The sequence below is a fragment of the Lissotriton helveticus genome, chromosome 12, assembly GCF_964261635.1.
Source record: "Lissotriton helveticus chromosome 12, aLisHel1.1, whole genome shotgun sequence".
NCBI classification, from domain to species: domain Eukaryota; kingdom Metazoa; phylum Chordata; class Amphibia; order Caudata; family Salamandridae; genus Lissotriton; species Lissotriton helveticus.
This window is the reverse complement of record NC_136073.1, coordinates 568,611,333-568,625,667: the sequence shown is the minus strand read 5'-3', so window position 1 is coordinate 568,625,667 and position 14,335 is coordinate 568,611,333. Positions and strand designations below refer to the sequence as shown.

General features: G+C 45.5%; 1 protein-coding gene across 1 annotated transcript in view; it reads right to left on the bottom strand.

Moving 5' to 3' along the window:
- Nucleotides 1-14,104, bottom strand: part of LOC144798814 (septin-7-like) — a 240,577-nt gene extending 226,473 nt beyond the window's left edge. The window contains exon 1 of the mRNA XM_078669860.1: nucleotides 13,783-14,104. Within this exon, the coding sequence (XP_078525986.1) occupies nucleotides 13,783-13,821 (39 nt within the window). The 5' untranslated portion in view covers nucleotides 13,822-14,104. The remainder of the gene's footprint in view (nucleotides 1-13,782) is intronic.
- Between the last annotated feature and the right edge of the window lie 231 nt (nucleotides 14,105-14,335).

The following is a 14,335-nucleotide window of genomic DNA, read 5'->3' as shown; positions in this document are numbered from 1 at the left end:
GGGTGAGTGAGGGGGTGAGGGGTTGAGGGTGAGTGAGGGTGAGGGGTTGAGGGTGAGTGAGGGTGAGGTGTTGAGGGTGAGTGAGGGTGAGTGAGGGTGAGGATGAGGGGTTGAGGGTAGGTGAGGGTGAGGGTGAGTGAGGGTGAGTGAGGGGTTGAGGGTGAGTGAGGGTGAGGGTGAGTGAGGGTGAGGGTGAGTGAGGGTGAGTGTGGGTGAGGGTGGGTGAGGGTGAGGGTGGGTGAGGGTGAGTGAGGGTGAGTGAGGGTGAGGGTGAGTGAGGGTGAGTGAGGGTGAGTGAGGGTGAGGGATTGAGGGTGAGGGGTTGAGGGTGGGTGAGGGGTTGAGGGTGAGTGAGGGTGAGGGTGAGTGAGGGTGAGGGGTTGAGGGTGAGGGGGTAGGTATTTTGGGATGCGAGGTGACACCGCCACGAGACCTTGTCATAAATGCATAAAAACATATCCCTATAAAAAGAAAACAAAACACGAGATAAACAACATCCCTTAAGGAAAGTTACGTGCTGTGAGCCGCGGGGAGGGCTGTCGGAAACACCTACGGAACTGACATTTTAGAAACGCGTGGGCTGCAGGAAGGTCCCCCGGCACCTTGCAGAACAGAGCCTGCTTGTGATTGTGAACAGTACATAAAGGAGAGCGCTACCGAGTATCTACAGGCAGCCTCCTGATCGCAATCAAATTCCATCACTGCTAATATTTAGAACCCAAGCCATCATGTATGGTCATAAAGGTTTAGTGTTCCCCGCTGTATTCTGAAAACACTAATTTGAGCAAGGACTAGGGGCTAATCCAGCAGGTCTATACCGATGACCTCCAGCCACTTGACTCTTTCAGAGAGCCTATACAGCCCGCTTGACAGTCAACAAGCAGGGTTTCAAAATCTTACGAACAGGCAGAGACTTCCTTATAAGGAAAAATATGATCGCAATTTAAGGAACCGAGTTTCCCTGGTTAGATTCTCAGAGCAGGAAGAGGTTGCAGGCGACAAAACGACTTCTGCAACCGGTTCTGTAAAGGAATGTGACACGCTTTCTCTAAAGGCTTTTTTTCCAAACAGTGGCGACCTTGCGACAAAGCCCTCATTTCACCTTCGGAAAAAAAACGTCCACAAAAAATTCCACCGAATGAAAAGCAGCAGCGGGCTTCCCGAACAAGCTGCAGTCCACCCTGGCATTAATGAACTTGCCAGCACACACGGCTTCCCGAGACCCACACATGTTCGACACCAGCTTCGTGGAGCCGCGCCCATGACAACTGGAGACACAGAATGTGTGTGCAAGGGGCTCATGGGGGCAGTCAGCTGGGTGGTAACGTGTTCGAAGCCTCTTATCGCATTGTAAAACCGCAAGTTCACACATCTGGCCCTCAAAGTCAACACAGATGCACGTTTCATGGAGGAAACACAAAAGAGCATGACAGAAGTGCAGACTGCCAGACTTCAGAAGAAGGGAGCAGATTCCAGTGGATTTTACAGAATAAAACCACTACCGCGCGTGGTGCTGACGGCGGAAAGCACGGCATAGCACGGCATTATCAAAGGGAGCCCCTAACCAAAAAGTATTGTTTCATAAGGACCGCCCAGTTCATACAATTAATTGCTTTATAGTATACAGCGAAATAAGCAAGATGGATTCAAGTTGTGGCTGACAATAGGGGTTTTAAATAAGGATTTCTTGTAACGGAAATTCTCTCTGGTGAACCTAAAGAGTTACAAGAAGACTTCCCAACGGTCATACACAGAATGGCCACAACATGGTCAACGGCAGCATTTTAAATTTAAAACCAATATTCAAAGTCTACATAAATTGACAGTCGAAAACCGAGCAGCTTTGAGTGTTCCACCCACAGCCCAAGCAGGCAATGCCAAACTACGTGCCTGACCGAGGAATTCCACAAATGTACTCGCACAAACACCCATCAATGAATGGAGCAAACAAGGGCATAAAGAAGGGCCATGTAAAAACACAAAAAAAGCAGACGGAAACATGAAAGAAAAGCCTCGAGTTAAGCCCAAAGGATAACAAGGGAGAGAGTGGGGTGACAAGGGAAGAGTGAGGCGAGTGATGGAATGGGGTTACAAGTAGAAAGACATTGGCGAGGAGAGGCAGGAGAGAAAGAAAACAAGACGGACGGACGGAAGAGAGGGGAGGGGGGAGGGGGGAGGAGAAATGCGACACGGCGGGAAGGGGCAGGCAGGATGACTATGGGGAGGGGGCGGAGCGGGGCAGAGCGGCATGTGGGTGTGAACAAGCCGGGCCTTTGAAGTGAAGCTAAGCTTCACTTCAAAGGTGTCGGAGGAATGCGGGCGGCTGTGCACGCGCTTTTAAGCTCAATGCACATGCGCATTGAGCTTAAAAGTCACGGGCACTGCAAGGAATCGCCACGATTCCTTGCAAGTTAGATAAAGTGTGGATGAGCCCCTATAGTCTCGCTTGCTCGATGCGCATGCGCATCGACAGGCGAGACCTAAAAATAAGCATGTGTGCATAAACATCACGCAGGGCTTCCGTAGTGTCATGCCACACTGCCCTTCTTAAGAAATAATAGGTTTGCCGTGGCAAAGCCAGAGGGTGTGACCTTTTGATAGTTGTTTAAATGCATACCAGGTCAAAACCATCGACAAATGACACCTAAAAATGTACAAAAGAGTGTTTAAACTGCCACATTACATCAGGGGATCCCTGGTGTGACTTGAATTTGGCCTGAAGGGCATTGCATGGTCTAGCATGGGGTCTTTTTTAAAATACTATTATAGATGCACAACGGCGTCGCCAAGCACCTTGAAATTTATTTTGCCAAACATATTCAAATACAAAAACAACCTGTGGTCCACCTATTTAATGTTGGCAGCAGCAACTCTACAAGTCTGTTTTAAACATCTCCCCAATTACGTATACTGCAGTAAAAATTATAATGAAAAAACAAATTAAATTACTCTCGAAGACCACGGACTTGCAAAACATTAAGTGCCCATCGTCATTAAGGGCCCTGGCAGAATCATACGACAGCCAAGTGGGATTTCAGGCACAACCTTACCTCAATTGTTCAAAAGGGAAAGTTTGTCTGACCCAGATCTTGGCAGCAAGGATGCTGGCACTACACATCAAAGTCTTTTAACCCCAACTGGCCACTGCTTTCTAAGATAGTCAAATGCAGACTTTGCGTTGCGGCTACAAATCGGAAACTTTCCTGCACCTACTTTGTAGCTGCCCGACGTTGCTCGACTTCCGACGATTCCTAATAAAGCCATTATTTTTAAGTCACGGTATAAGAGCATGTAATCATGCAATGAACTGGATTTTTAGCACTATGGTTCCCTTCGAATTGGCAAGGATATGTAAATTCTTTATATCTGTGCAGGACCTTCTTAAAATGTTACCACAAAGTACGGAGATGATTGTGCATCAATAATCCTCAGTTTCTGCACCACAGGCATTAGGCACTGTAGAACTTGTCCACTCTGTAATTGAGTATTAAGACCTGTTAAGCATTTTCTCCATTCTAGCGGTGGATTTTAAGTTATTTTTATCTCTTATAAAAAAAAATGTAATTGGTTTAAGTATAACATATTGCAAACAGTTAATTAATGTTAATGCTGCTTGGTTACCCAGAGTTTTATTTCTAGGGCACAACATGCCAGTTACCTTATAGGGTCTTGCAAGGAACCATTACTCTCTTTTTCCTTTTGAATACTAGTTTTTTTTTTATGTCTTATATTGTCATGGTTGTAAGTAATCTAAACAATAAACTTTAATTGACTGACTGTATACCAGGTTATGTGCATTCCTCGTGACATTCCTGACACACTACCGAATTCTTAGGAAGTGTTGTGCAACAAAGCCAATGAGAAGCTGAAAATGCAATACACAACTTGGGCTTTCCTACCTCTACTTGCGTTTGGTCCTCATCAGGTGGCTAGCCTCCTTTTGGCTGGATGACTTATCTCTGATCACCTTCAGGGAACTGCTTTTTATGGTCTGGCTTGCAGAACAGCTGTTGCCATATAATTATGTGAGAACCACCAGGACAGTACATGTTTCGACTGGACAGAAGTTGTGTGCTTCCCCAAAAAAGTGCTGTGATCATTTTAATTGATTTATCCAGCTGCCCAAGTTTGAACTTTAAGGAGTGCACACATGCCATTATAATGCTATTAAAATGCCTTAGATAACTAGATAATTGATGGCGTTTTCCTCTGGCAGGAGCACAGATAGGAGGCAGTCATTAACATGGATTTTTAGGTCTGGCTTGACAGTGAATTCACAAGTCAGGCCTATTGGCATTGGCAGTTTTCTTTTGCTTTAGAACTCTATGGGAGTGCATGTTTAATCATGCCCTCTTCCTCGTGTTGCATTCCTCTTACAGATCTGCCCTTGCGCTCTCTATGCAGCCCTTTTTAGCTCGTCCGTTACTTCTCCTGGCCTTCCTAGGCCAGTCCCGTTTTTTGTGTGTGTGTGTGTGTTTTTTTAACAAAGGGAAAACAATGCTCCTGTGTGTGGGGGTAATCAAAGAACATTTGTTGCCTCACAAATGTATTAGTGCCTTCACGTGACCACTCAGACCGACAGTTCAGGTGAAGTATACCAACTACAGATATTAACCAGTAGTAAACCAAATATACTTTATTCAATTAAAAAAATGCGGTGCTACCACTTAAATCAAAGGTCATATAAGGTCATGTGTAGCTATCAAACTGTTAGAGGGAAGATGAAGCTGCGGTATCAAAACCTCACCCAAGGATTATGTATTTTCACATTCTGGGGCACAATAATGTACCCTGGAACAGACCTTAGCCTTATGATTTTACTTCCAATCCCCTTAAATATGTCCCCTTAAATATGACAGTGGCAAATAACAGGTAATAGCTAAAATTTTCCTTTCAAGGTACTTGTCAATAGAGTCCTCTCGCTTGACTCCTTAGCCGGATTCACACACCGCAGCAAAACACTCCACTAATAACCGGTCTGATTTTCACACCAATTGTTTACGGAAAATAGTAAATATTAGGGTAACGTCAATGTTTGAATGTATACACCCCTAATGTTAAGAAACTAAGTTCTCTATTATTTGCAAAGAGTTTCTGATTGTCTTGAACTCTCGGACTGCTGCCACAAATCGAGACATGCCTTCAATTTCATTTTCAGGATAGAATCTAGACGATATTTCCTCACCCATAAAAGTAGAGGGAATGCAGCAGAAGGAGCCATGACAGTCAACTTTGCACACATTTGCATAGGTCCTGAGCTGAAATAACAATCGTCCAGTTATTCCTAACTATTGCTAGTAAACCAGAGCTGACGGGCTGCATGCCAGCCTTTACCGAGCCACCTATTCAAATGACATGGGAGGAACAGTCCCCAGAAGAAGGCAAGAATAGAAATGTGTTCATTTTCATAAATAAACAGTGCAGCACGATTCTGTAGAATGTGTGGTGGTTTCAAAAGACCTGCACGAAGAATGGCCGGTGGAATCAAACCATGCTAAATTACCTCAATGTCGATTTGTAAAATCCTAACTGGTGAATTTCTCAGGAATTAAAAGAAGTAAGCTATTCTATCCTTTGCATCACACACTGGATTGGAAAGCCACACTTAAAGCACCTGCGATTTAACCTTTCCGGTATAAAAGGTACATACAGAATAACAAGTGATGCTCTATTAACCGGAGGAATGGGAAGCCATGACTTTTGGTAGGTTCACAGGCAAGAATGAATAACACACATATACATATATATTATTTTTATCATTAGACACTTCGGCTACTGGAGTGTTACAGATAATGATTGCGGTCTCGCTGAGCCACTGCCAGGCATCCAAGTCTGCACCTTCAAATATACAATTTAGTTTCTCTGACTGCAGGTATCCAGCAGTGACGCACTAACTACCTGCATGCTAAACATATACCGTAGAAATAGGATTCGAAGTACTGCAGTATCAGACATCATGGGAACTCATGGGATAGAAATATTTCCTTTCAGCGGGAAATGGTTTAAACCAAAGCTCTGTTTTTAATACAAAAATCAGGGCCTTTGGTGGTCATATCACTGAAAATACAAGATTTGAAAAAAATATTGTCTACAGGTGCTCATGGAAGACAATTTCTATGGACTGGAATCTAGAGAATGCTAAAGTGATTCTGGAATTTTACTGAACTCTACTGGTCGTTTCTATCAAAACAGTTAAATAGAGGCAGTTGAACAGAAAAAAGTCCCTAAGCGGAAGCAGACAAATCCTAGTGCAGACCCAAGTTATTTTGCATCAAAGTTGGTCTGCTGCAGGTAGGGAAAGTACAGGAGAAATAATTAATTCTTTAGATATATAGATGTACACACCCGCTTTACAACTTTGAGGTATTCCTTATGCCCTTCAAGGGGACTCGAAGCTGCCCAGGCCGACTGTGACCAGGGTTGCGTCCAAGGTAACATCTCCATAAGCCCCTAACAGGAGGTTAAATAATCTCAAAAAAGCTGTGGGATCCACTTTTATTTCAACATTATGTCTCAAACCTATGCTGCCTGCCCTGTAGTCCTCAAAGGATTTCCTGGTTCGGATGACAGCCTTGGAGGACAGCTCCAATTATTTCTTCCCAATAGACAGTAACGGTTAACGTATTCAGTTTGTTCATGTTAATTTTGCTAGCACGAAGGGAGATCTGCATTAACTGGGTCAAACCAGCATCGCCCACACATAATAATTGATTAAACTCTATAATAAAAATTAACAAACTTGATAGGAAAAGGAAAAACTCCAAGAGAACAAGATTCTGGGAAATTTGGGAACAACATTTCCAGACAAACCATTAACTCCTTTAAAGACACTGGAATAAAAAGTCCAATGATTAATGCGGAGACAATAATTTCCAGGCAGGAATGATTCTTGCTGAGTAGCCTAATAGGCTAGCTCCTCCCCGAAACACCGAAATTATTGAATACGATAAAGGGTAAGAGGAGTAAATTGATTGGTCATAACAAACAAGGGTATACTCCCCGAGCACAACCGATAACAGCGGGGCAGTGAAGGTCTAGAACGAAGAACCATCAGACTCCCGAAGCCTCCTTATCTAAAAATTCGCAAGATGAGGATAAAAAAAAACAACAAAAAAAACATTATGTCTCAAACCTATGCTGCCTGCCCTGTAGTCCTCAATAAAGGATTTCCTGGTTCTGATGACAGCCTTGGAGGACAGCTCCAATTATTTCTTCCCAATAGACAGTAACGGTTAACGTATTCAGTTTGTTTCACATTGCCCTGGCCATCTTAAAAGCCATCTCTCCACCTTCCTTTCTGCAGTGGTAGCAAGGCGACTCTTTGAATCAGAAGAATGGGATGAACAGATCCTTCCCAACCAGCCTGATACAAATGATTCTGGACAAAGTCTGAAGCGATTTATGAATCAAGCCATTGAAGGTAGAAGGCAGCACTTCCTTTTTGTCCAGACACAGATGTGCCCCTCTTGTGTACCCTCCTAACTGTTTAATACTTTCCAAATCTCGTTTCTTCTGAGCAAGATGGAGAATATGAAGTGCTTATCCTTCAGCTACAGACAACCTTCCTTACTCATACTAAAAACAGTATTTTTCACTGTACCGGACTGGTCATTGATTCCTCATGGAGATCTCCCCGTCAGTGGGATACAAGCATAAGATTTGTATTGATTCATGGAGCAATACAAACAAAGATCAACGGATTACGTACAGATGCTCTATGGAGTTTTAATAAAAATATACCCAGGGCTCCGACTTGTTTGGCTCAATTGCACTTGAATATGCTTAAACACCATCACATATACAAAGAAGTCCAGGATTTCTCGCACAGAGGAGCCATCAAACTTGAACAAAGAAGTAGAGGACTAGAACTTAGTTCACCCTGAATTTGGTACAAAAAGGTCTTAAGTTCACCTCTGATCATTTACTACACAGTCCTGAATGAGTCTTCAAGAACATCACCCTTAGAATGGCTTGCCTTCAGGCAATCAAATCCATGATCCTGTAAGGAGATTTCTTTAACTCGGCTAGTTTCATCACAGAAATGCTGCACCTTCGAGATTTAGTAAGGGCCAGTAGTAGTCACCTAATTATCGGTTCCTTTAAAAGGGAGGGGGGGGGCATTCTTCTCCACCACTATCCCAACACTTAGTTTATCCATGTTCCTTGAAATTCTCAGGGCGAGACAGCAAAAGACACTATTGATAGTCGGAATGCAGAACAAATCAAAACATTCACCCCCAGTCAAGAGATCTGGGTTAAATCCATCATTCTTCTGCTCACCATTCCACCGCAATTTAGACCTGGCCATATGCAAATCAGTCTTGACCCTGTGCCTCATGGGAGCGGTCCAGCCCGAACTGCCAGATCCTTGTGACTGGTGGTGAATGTTTGCATTGTCCAGCATTCCGTCCATTAATTGTTTCTTTTGCATATGTCGCCCTAAGTGGGAAGGGTATGCCCAGACGTGGGTCCTGTGCTCACTAGATTCAAGCTAGCCTGGCTGATGAAGGGGGATGCCCTGAAACCGGTCTCAGGGAGGACCTAGCTTGGCAGCTCGGGCTGGACTGTTCCTACAAAGAACAGAGTTGCGACTGATTTTCATATGGCTGGGTCCAAACCGGGGTGGTGAGGTGAGCAAAAGAATGATGGATTAGACCCAGATTCTTATGACTATTGGAGATTGTTCGCATCGTCCAGCATTCCGCCCATCAATTGTTTCTTTTGCCTTTAAATTCTCAGGCAAATCCAAACACAGAGGGGATGCAGTCTCCAGTGGATTCACGGGTGGCTCCTGAACCTCGATTTCAAATTAGAACACTTTGACACTGCCAAAAGCAAGGGTTTCAATCACCAAACTCTTTGTTGGTTCATGCTCCTCCCTGGCTTCCTACTCCGAGAAATACAACACTTCAATTTTCATCGACTCATGCACAAAAGGCTTCACCTAAAGCCTACTGACAGGCCTGTCTTGTTCCTGTGGAAGCAGGGCTCCCTGGACTTTGAATCCCAGTTCTGGTCACTCAATCCCCTGCATGGTGGCTAAAGGGGCAGCCACTCCAGTACCCTGGCAGGAGTACTCAACTATGCTTTTCAGCAGAGGACAATTTGATTTTTAAACCCTAGCTACATACCCAGGGTGAATAACAAAGACAGGCCCCTATGCAGTGTGTTTAAAGCCACCACAGGAGTAATTTATAGCTAGCGGCCAACTGTCCGGGGGTACCGGATCCAGTGCTTGCAGGAGCAGTTGCAATATTGGACCCTTGATTACCTTCATTCCCCAACTTCTATTTACATCCTGATGGTCTTTGGCAGACTTTAAAAGGAGGGTTCTTTGCCATGCAGATAGCTCCTTTCAGACCAACAAAATCTTGGTTAATATTCTGTTGAGATGTTAGTGGCCTCAAAATGGATCAATTCTCCAACACAGTCCACAACTCAAGTAGCCAGCCTTTCATCACAGTCCATATTCCATGGGTTCCACTGCTCCAAGCGTACTGGTACGATTCTCCCTCTTGTGTCCTGTGACTCTTTGGTTTTCCTGATTTCTTGAGGAAGGGTGCTCCTTATGGAACGGCCAGTTACACACTGCGGTCTGCTAGCAGCCAATAGTGGCTCACCGGCTTCACTATGTGCCAGCACATTGAGAGTTTACAATGGTCAAGCACCATTTTGGGCTTTATATAGTTTATGACTAATTAGCCGCAACTGCTTGCTTGTCAGCAGTGATATGAAAAGGAATCAAGTGGCAATGACATGATTACTTACCAGTAATCTTGACTGCACTGGGTGATACTATTCCTTGTAGGAACCCTGCTTGGTTACCACCCTCCACATGACAGATTGCATTGATCGCCTATTGGTTAAAAATAATCAGGCATTTCTGTAGGACAGTGCCCCGATTTGCTTTAGAAGGAGGTGGGTAACTTTCAGAGGAGGATTGCAATGAGAAAATAAGATTCAGTGACCACATGGCCCACTTTTGGATATGCTCATCAGCATAGGGCCTCTCACTTACAAAAATACAATGGCCCATGGATCCGCTGCCACAGCACTCAAGCAGTTCCTCGCTGTTGCGGCCTAACAAGGCATAATTAAAAACAGTCTGGAGCTGCTTGTGATTCCTTCTGGAAGGGACCAGGCCCGACAGCTGGACTGATGAGACTTGGTGCTGTCCCAGTCGGATTTGCACATTGCTGGTATCCATAAAAAAAAAAAACTAACGTTCGGCCCTCAGTAATTAACCTGTAACTGGGATTATAAAAGCATCACACCATACATTTTTTGGTTTTTCTAAGTGAAACCCACAAATTCCTCCGCAAACCCAGACAAGTCCAACTACTAAATAGGATTTTCGAACAGATACCAGCAAATCAACTACGATTGCAAAATATTTCATTGCCACTCTGTTGTAAATAGAAGTCCATTAGTCGAGGAGTATAAAAGAAGGTAGATTTATTCAAGCTTAGATACAGGTTAAGTGTCTTATAATTAGGTAGAAGAATGTAAATGAGGGAAACCCACCAGGAGCAGCCTCCCTGCTGCTCAGCCTGCACACTCCAACTGACACTCAGATCCACCACCGACACCCATGCATTCCACGACATCATCAAACATCCAGCATTCCAAACATCAAGCACACCAGCACTCATCCTGGCTGAGCAGTAGGGAAGACGTAGCTAAAGAAGAGGAATGGTAACAAGTAAGTTATAACACACTCGTTCTAAATACTGCAAAGAAAACATATTAGCACACGTTTCTTGGTATGATCACACATGCTACAAAACTATTTGACACTGCCACTAAAATGCAAACCAGCTGTGATTCCAAAAGCATGCACTAGGATTAACTCCAAGGTGAAGGACCCTTTGCTAGTATCACTCCCGACAATGTATATATTCTATGTTAAGACCAGTGCTTAGAGTTTACTCAGAACCATTCCAAACCGTGGAAATGTGGAAACCAAATCAGATGTTATTTTGTACAGTGCACACCAAGATAGCTGAACATTTTAAGGATAGCAAAGGTATATAGTTAGGTCAAGAACGTGTACCCCATAGAGGGCAAGTCTCCAAAAGCAATGATCCAGGGTATCTGTTCCTAGGCAACCTCGAATGCCCTTTGAAGAGTAAGCCAAGAGATTGGCTTCCATCACATTGTAGGTCTCAACTTCAAGCAGCACAACATATTGATTCTCAAAAAGATTTAATCGGAAACTCAAGACAATTTTTCCTTAATTGAAGAAGATGTGATAGTGTACCCGGCAACATTCCCAAGTGGAAGTGTCTTTGGAAGAGCAGTGTTTGCAGGTCTTTTTTGAACGAAATTGCGAGTCCTGAGCCTTAGTATAGGTCCACTCCCTGAAAAAAATGATTTTTGAGTACATGTTTTCTGCAAGGTTGGTCTTTCCAAGAGGAAAGAGTGTGCTCTTGAGAGTGAGCGTAAGATATCCAAGATGATCAACTTGCTCGCCAGATAGCAGAGCCCTCAGACATAGGTGTATCTGAATCCAAACTACTTTGATTAACGAATGTTCCTATGTTGTTATTTTCGGAAATGTTATGCTCCACACGCTGACTGCCCACCTTTCCTGGACCTGCCCCAGATTGCAGCACTATTGGGTACAGGTGCACGACATGCTAGGAGACATATTTGCTATGACACTTGTTCCCATTCCTGAAATTGGGCTATATGATTAACTTCCCAAAAAAAGTCCGAAAGCTGGCTGCACTGGTATTCCTACTGGCCAAACAAGAGGTGGCTTTGTTTTGGGGTAGCAAGAAAGCCCCTACTTCCCATGCGTGGCTTTGCAGTTTGGCATACTGTAACGAACTGTGAGGAGTGTGCTACACTCGTGCCCAGCTGCACCCGCCTGGTGGATATTTGGGGCCCAAATAGAGCGTACATTACCCATAGGCGCAGTGAAGCTGATACACAAGTTGCCAGTGGCATTGTTCCCGAAGGTATAGGCTAGGAACGCTGTTGTAATGTCTGTTGTTCATGAGACGTGATTTTGCCTATCTGCTATCTAAATGTGTCGCTGTGGATTATGACCTAAAATGGGAGAGGGTGGCGGGTTTGGTCCGGGAGATGTTGCTGTTCAGGCCAGATCATAGATAATGTGGGTTAACCTGATTATCTTCACTATTTGTTTCTGGGGCCTGGGGTAATGTCGGATAATGTTTTCATGACCGCATATGTGTAAGGCGTCTTACCATTGTACCGATATGTGCATTGAGAGATAGATATAGATATATATATATGTAAAACTGAAAATAAAACTTAAAAAAAAAACTGTTCCTATGTTGTTCTCGGGGTGTTCTAATATACGCTTGTTATTACTATGTATAACGGTTCTTGGAGAAACAGTCACTTAAAATATACACAGAGATACACAAATGGCAACCTATGCCTACATGGTCACCAGAGGGGCAAATGTCTGGATGGGGCAGGTCAGAATCAAGCCCCAAGGTAGCATATCTGGATAGAGCTCCGAGAAGTAAGTAGAGTGGCAGGTCTTGAAATAGCACCAACAAAGGAGCGGTAGAATAACATTTGTGGGTACATCAATGAATCACTAGGAAGACAGGTCAGGATAGAGCACCCAAGAGGGGGCAGGTAGGGTAGAGGGGGCAGGTAGGGTAGAGGGGGCAGGTAGGGTAGAGGAAGCAGGGCAGCGTGGGCAGCTGCACGGGGCCTCGCACTCAGCCCACCAGCATGGGGCCTCGCACTGGTGGTGTGACCTGTTGTTTCCCAGGCGATCTATTTAAAAAAAAAGGTGTCGCCTTGCAATTAAGGTCCATTGGAGGGGGCCCCCTCCCCGGGCCTCTCAGGGATGGTGTCTGTCTGGAGGCAGAGGGGAGGGAGACGCTCCCTCAATTGCAAGAGGACCATTCACAGACACTGTGGGGGGCCCATTGTCCAGCATGTTGGCGCCCCCACAGTTTTAACTTTTAGACCACAATCAATTCTCACACCTATCGGGCTGAAGGTGTGAGAAATGCTTGTGGAGTAAAAGTTAAAACTGTGGGGGGCAAAAATGCTGGACAATGGGCCCCCCACAGTGTCTCTGAATGGTCTCCTTGCAGGGGGCCACTTATCTAAATTAGAGGGGGCCTCGCACGGTGCCTTTTAGCCCAGGGCCACGCAAATCCTAGGACCGGCCCTGAGAGGAAGCAGTAGCTAACAGAAGAGGGGCATGTCCTGCTAGACCCAGGTCGTCGCAGAACCGCATGTCTGGTTAAAGCAACCAGGTCTCCGGATACGGTCATCATGTATTGTGGGAGCACCCAGAAGGGCAAAGAAGATAAACAGGGCAAAAGGTCACGCCTGTCCAACAAAGAGGAGCCAGGCCTGGGCAGAGAATCGGGAGAGCGGAAGGAAGTGGAGGGGTTAGGACTAGACCGGGAGACATGTATGTGAAATAGCGAAGCCGAACAGAGCAGGCAGGAGCGGTCGGTGCAGATGTGGTCTCGATAAACCAATAGTATCCAGCAGAACATATGGGAGCGATCGTGCATGGATATCCCATAAGGGGGCGTGTCTGGACTGATAGCACTGGTGTGAGAGGGCAGGTATTGACAGATGGGGAATGGACAACGCTGCCGGGCGGGACGGCCTGGCTTAGATAGTGCGGGGAGAGGAAAAGGTGGGGTTAAAGGTCATCAGAGGCACAAATACAGTTACAGCGCCGGGAGTGGAGGTTTGAATAGAGAGCTCCTAGCGCCGGAGTGGCGGCGGCCCATCCCCGCCTAGATCCGCCCGTCCCACCCCGCCACTCACCGCGATGGCAGCCGCCACGGACTCGGGTTTCTCAATCATACTGCAGGCGGGGCTACGGTGCGCGGCACCGCGGGGTCCGGACCGCGGCGCTGGTTCCGATCCGGGAGTTGTCGTCGCGTCCAGAGAGGATGGGCGGAGGCGCGCGCAGGCTGAAGAGGAAGAGGGGAGCGCACGGTGACAAGTGGTCCGCGAGACAGACGTACGCGCACGCACGGCAGAGGAAGTGGGCGTGGCCCTTCTTCAATGGTAACTGCCGATTGGCCTGGGAACAGGTCTTCGGAGGCCTCTTTATGACGCTAGACGAGACTGTTTCATTGATTCCAGTTCGCGCCTGCGCCCTGGCCCGTGGGGTACCGCGGGAGTTGTAGTTGATATACCGAGTGCCGTGAGGCTGTTCTTGCTACGAAAGAAGAGGAGAAACTGCATGGGTTGAATGGCACTTTTACGTTGGACCAGTTATAGTTTATGTCATAATGATGGTATTCCACATTTGAATAAATATCAAACCTAAACATTTCCATCGCAAAGCAATGTTTTTACGGTTTTACATTTC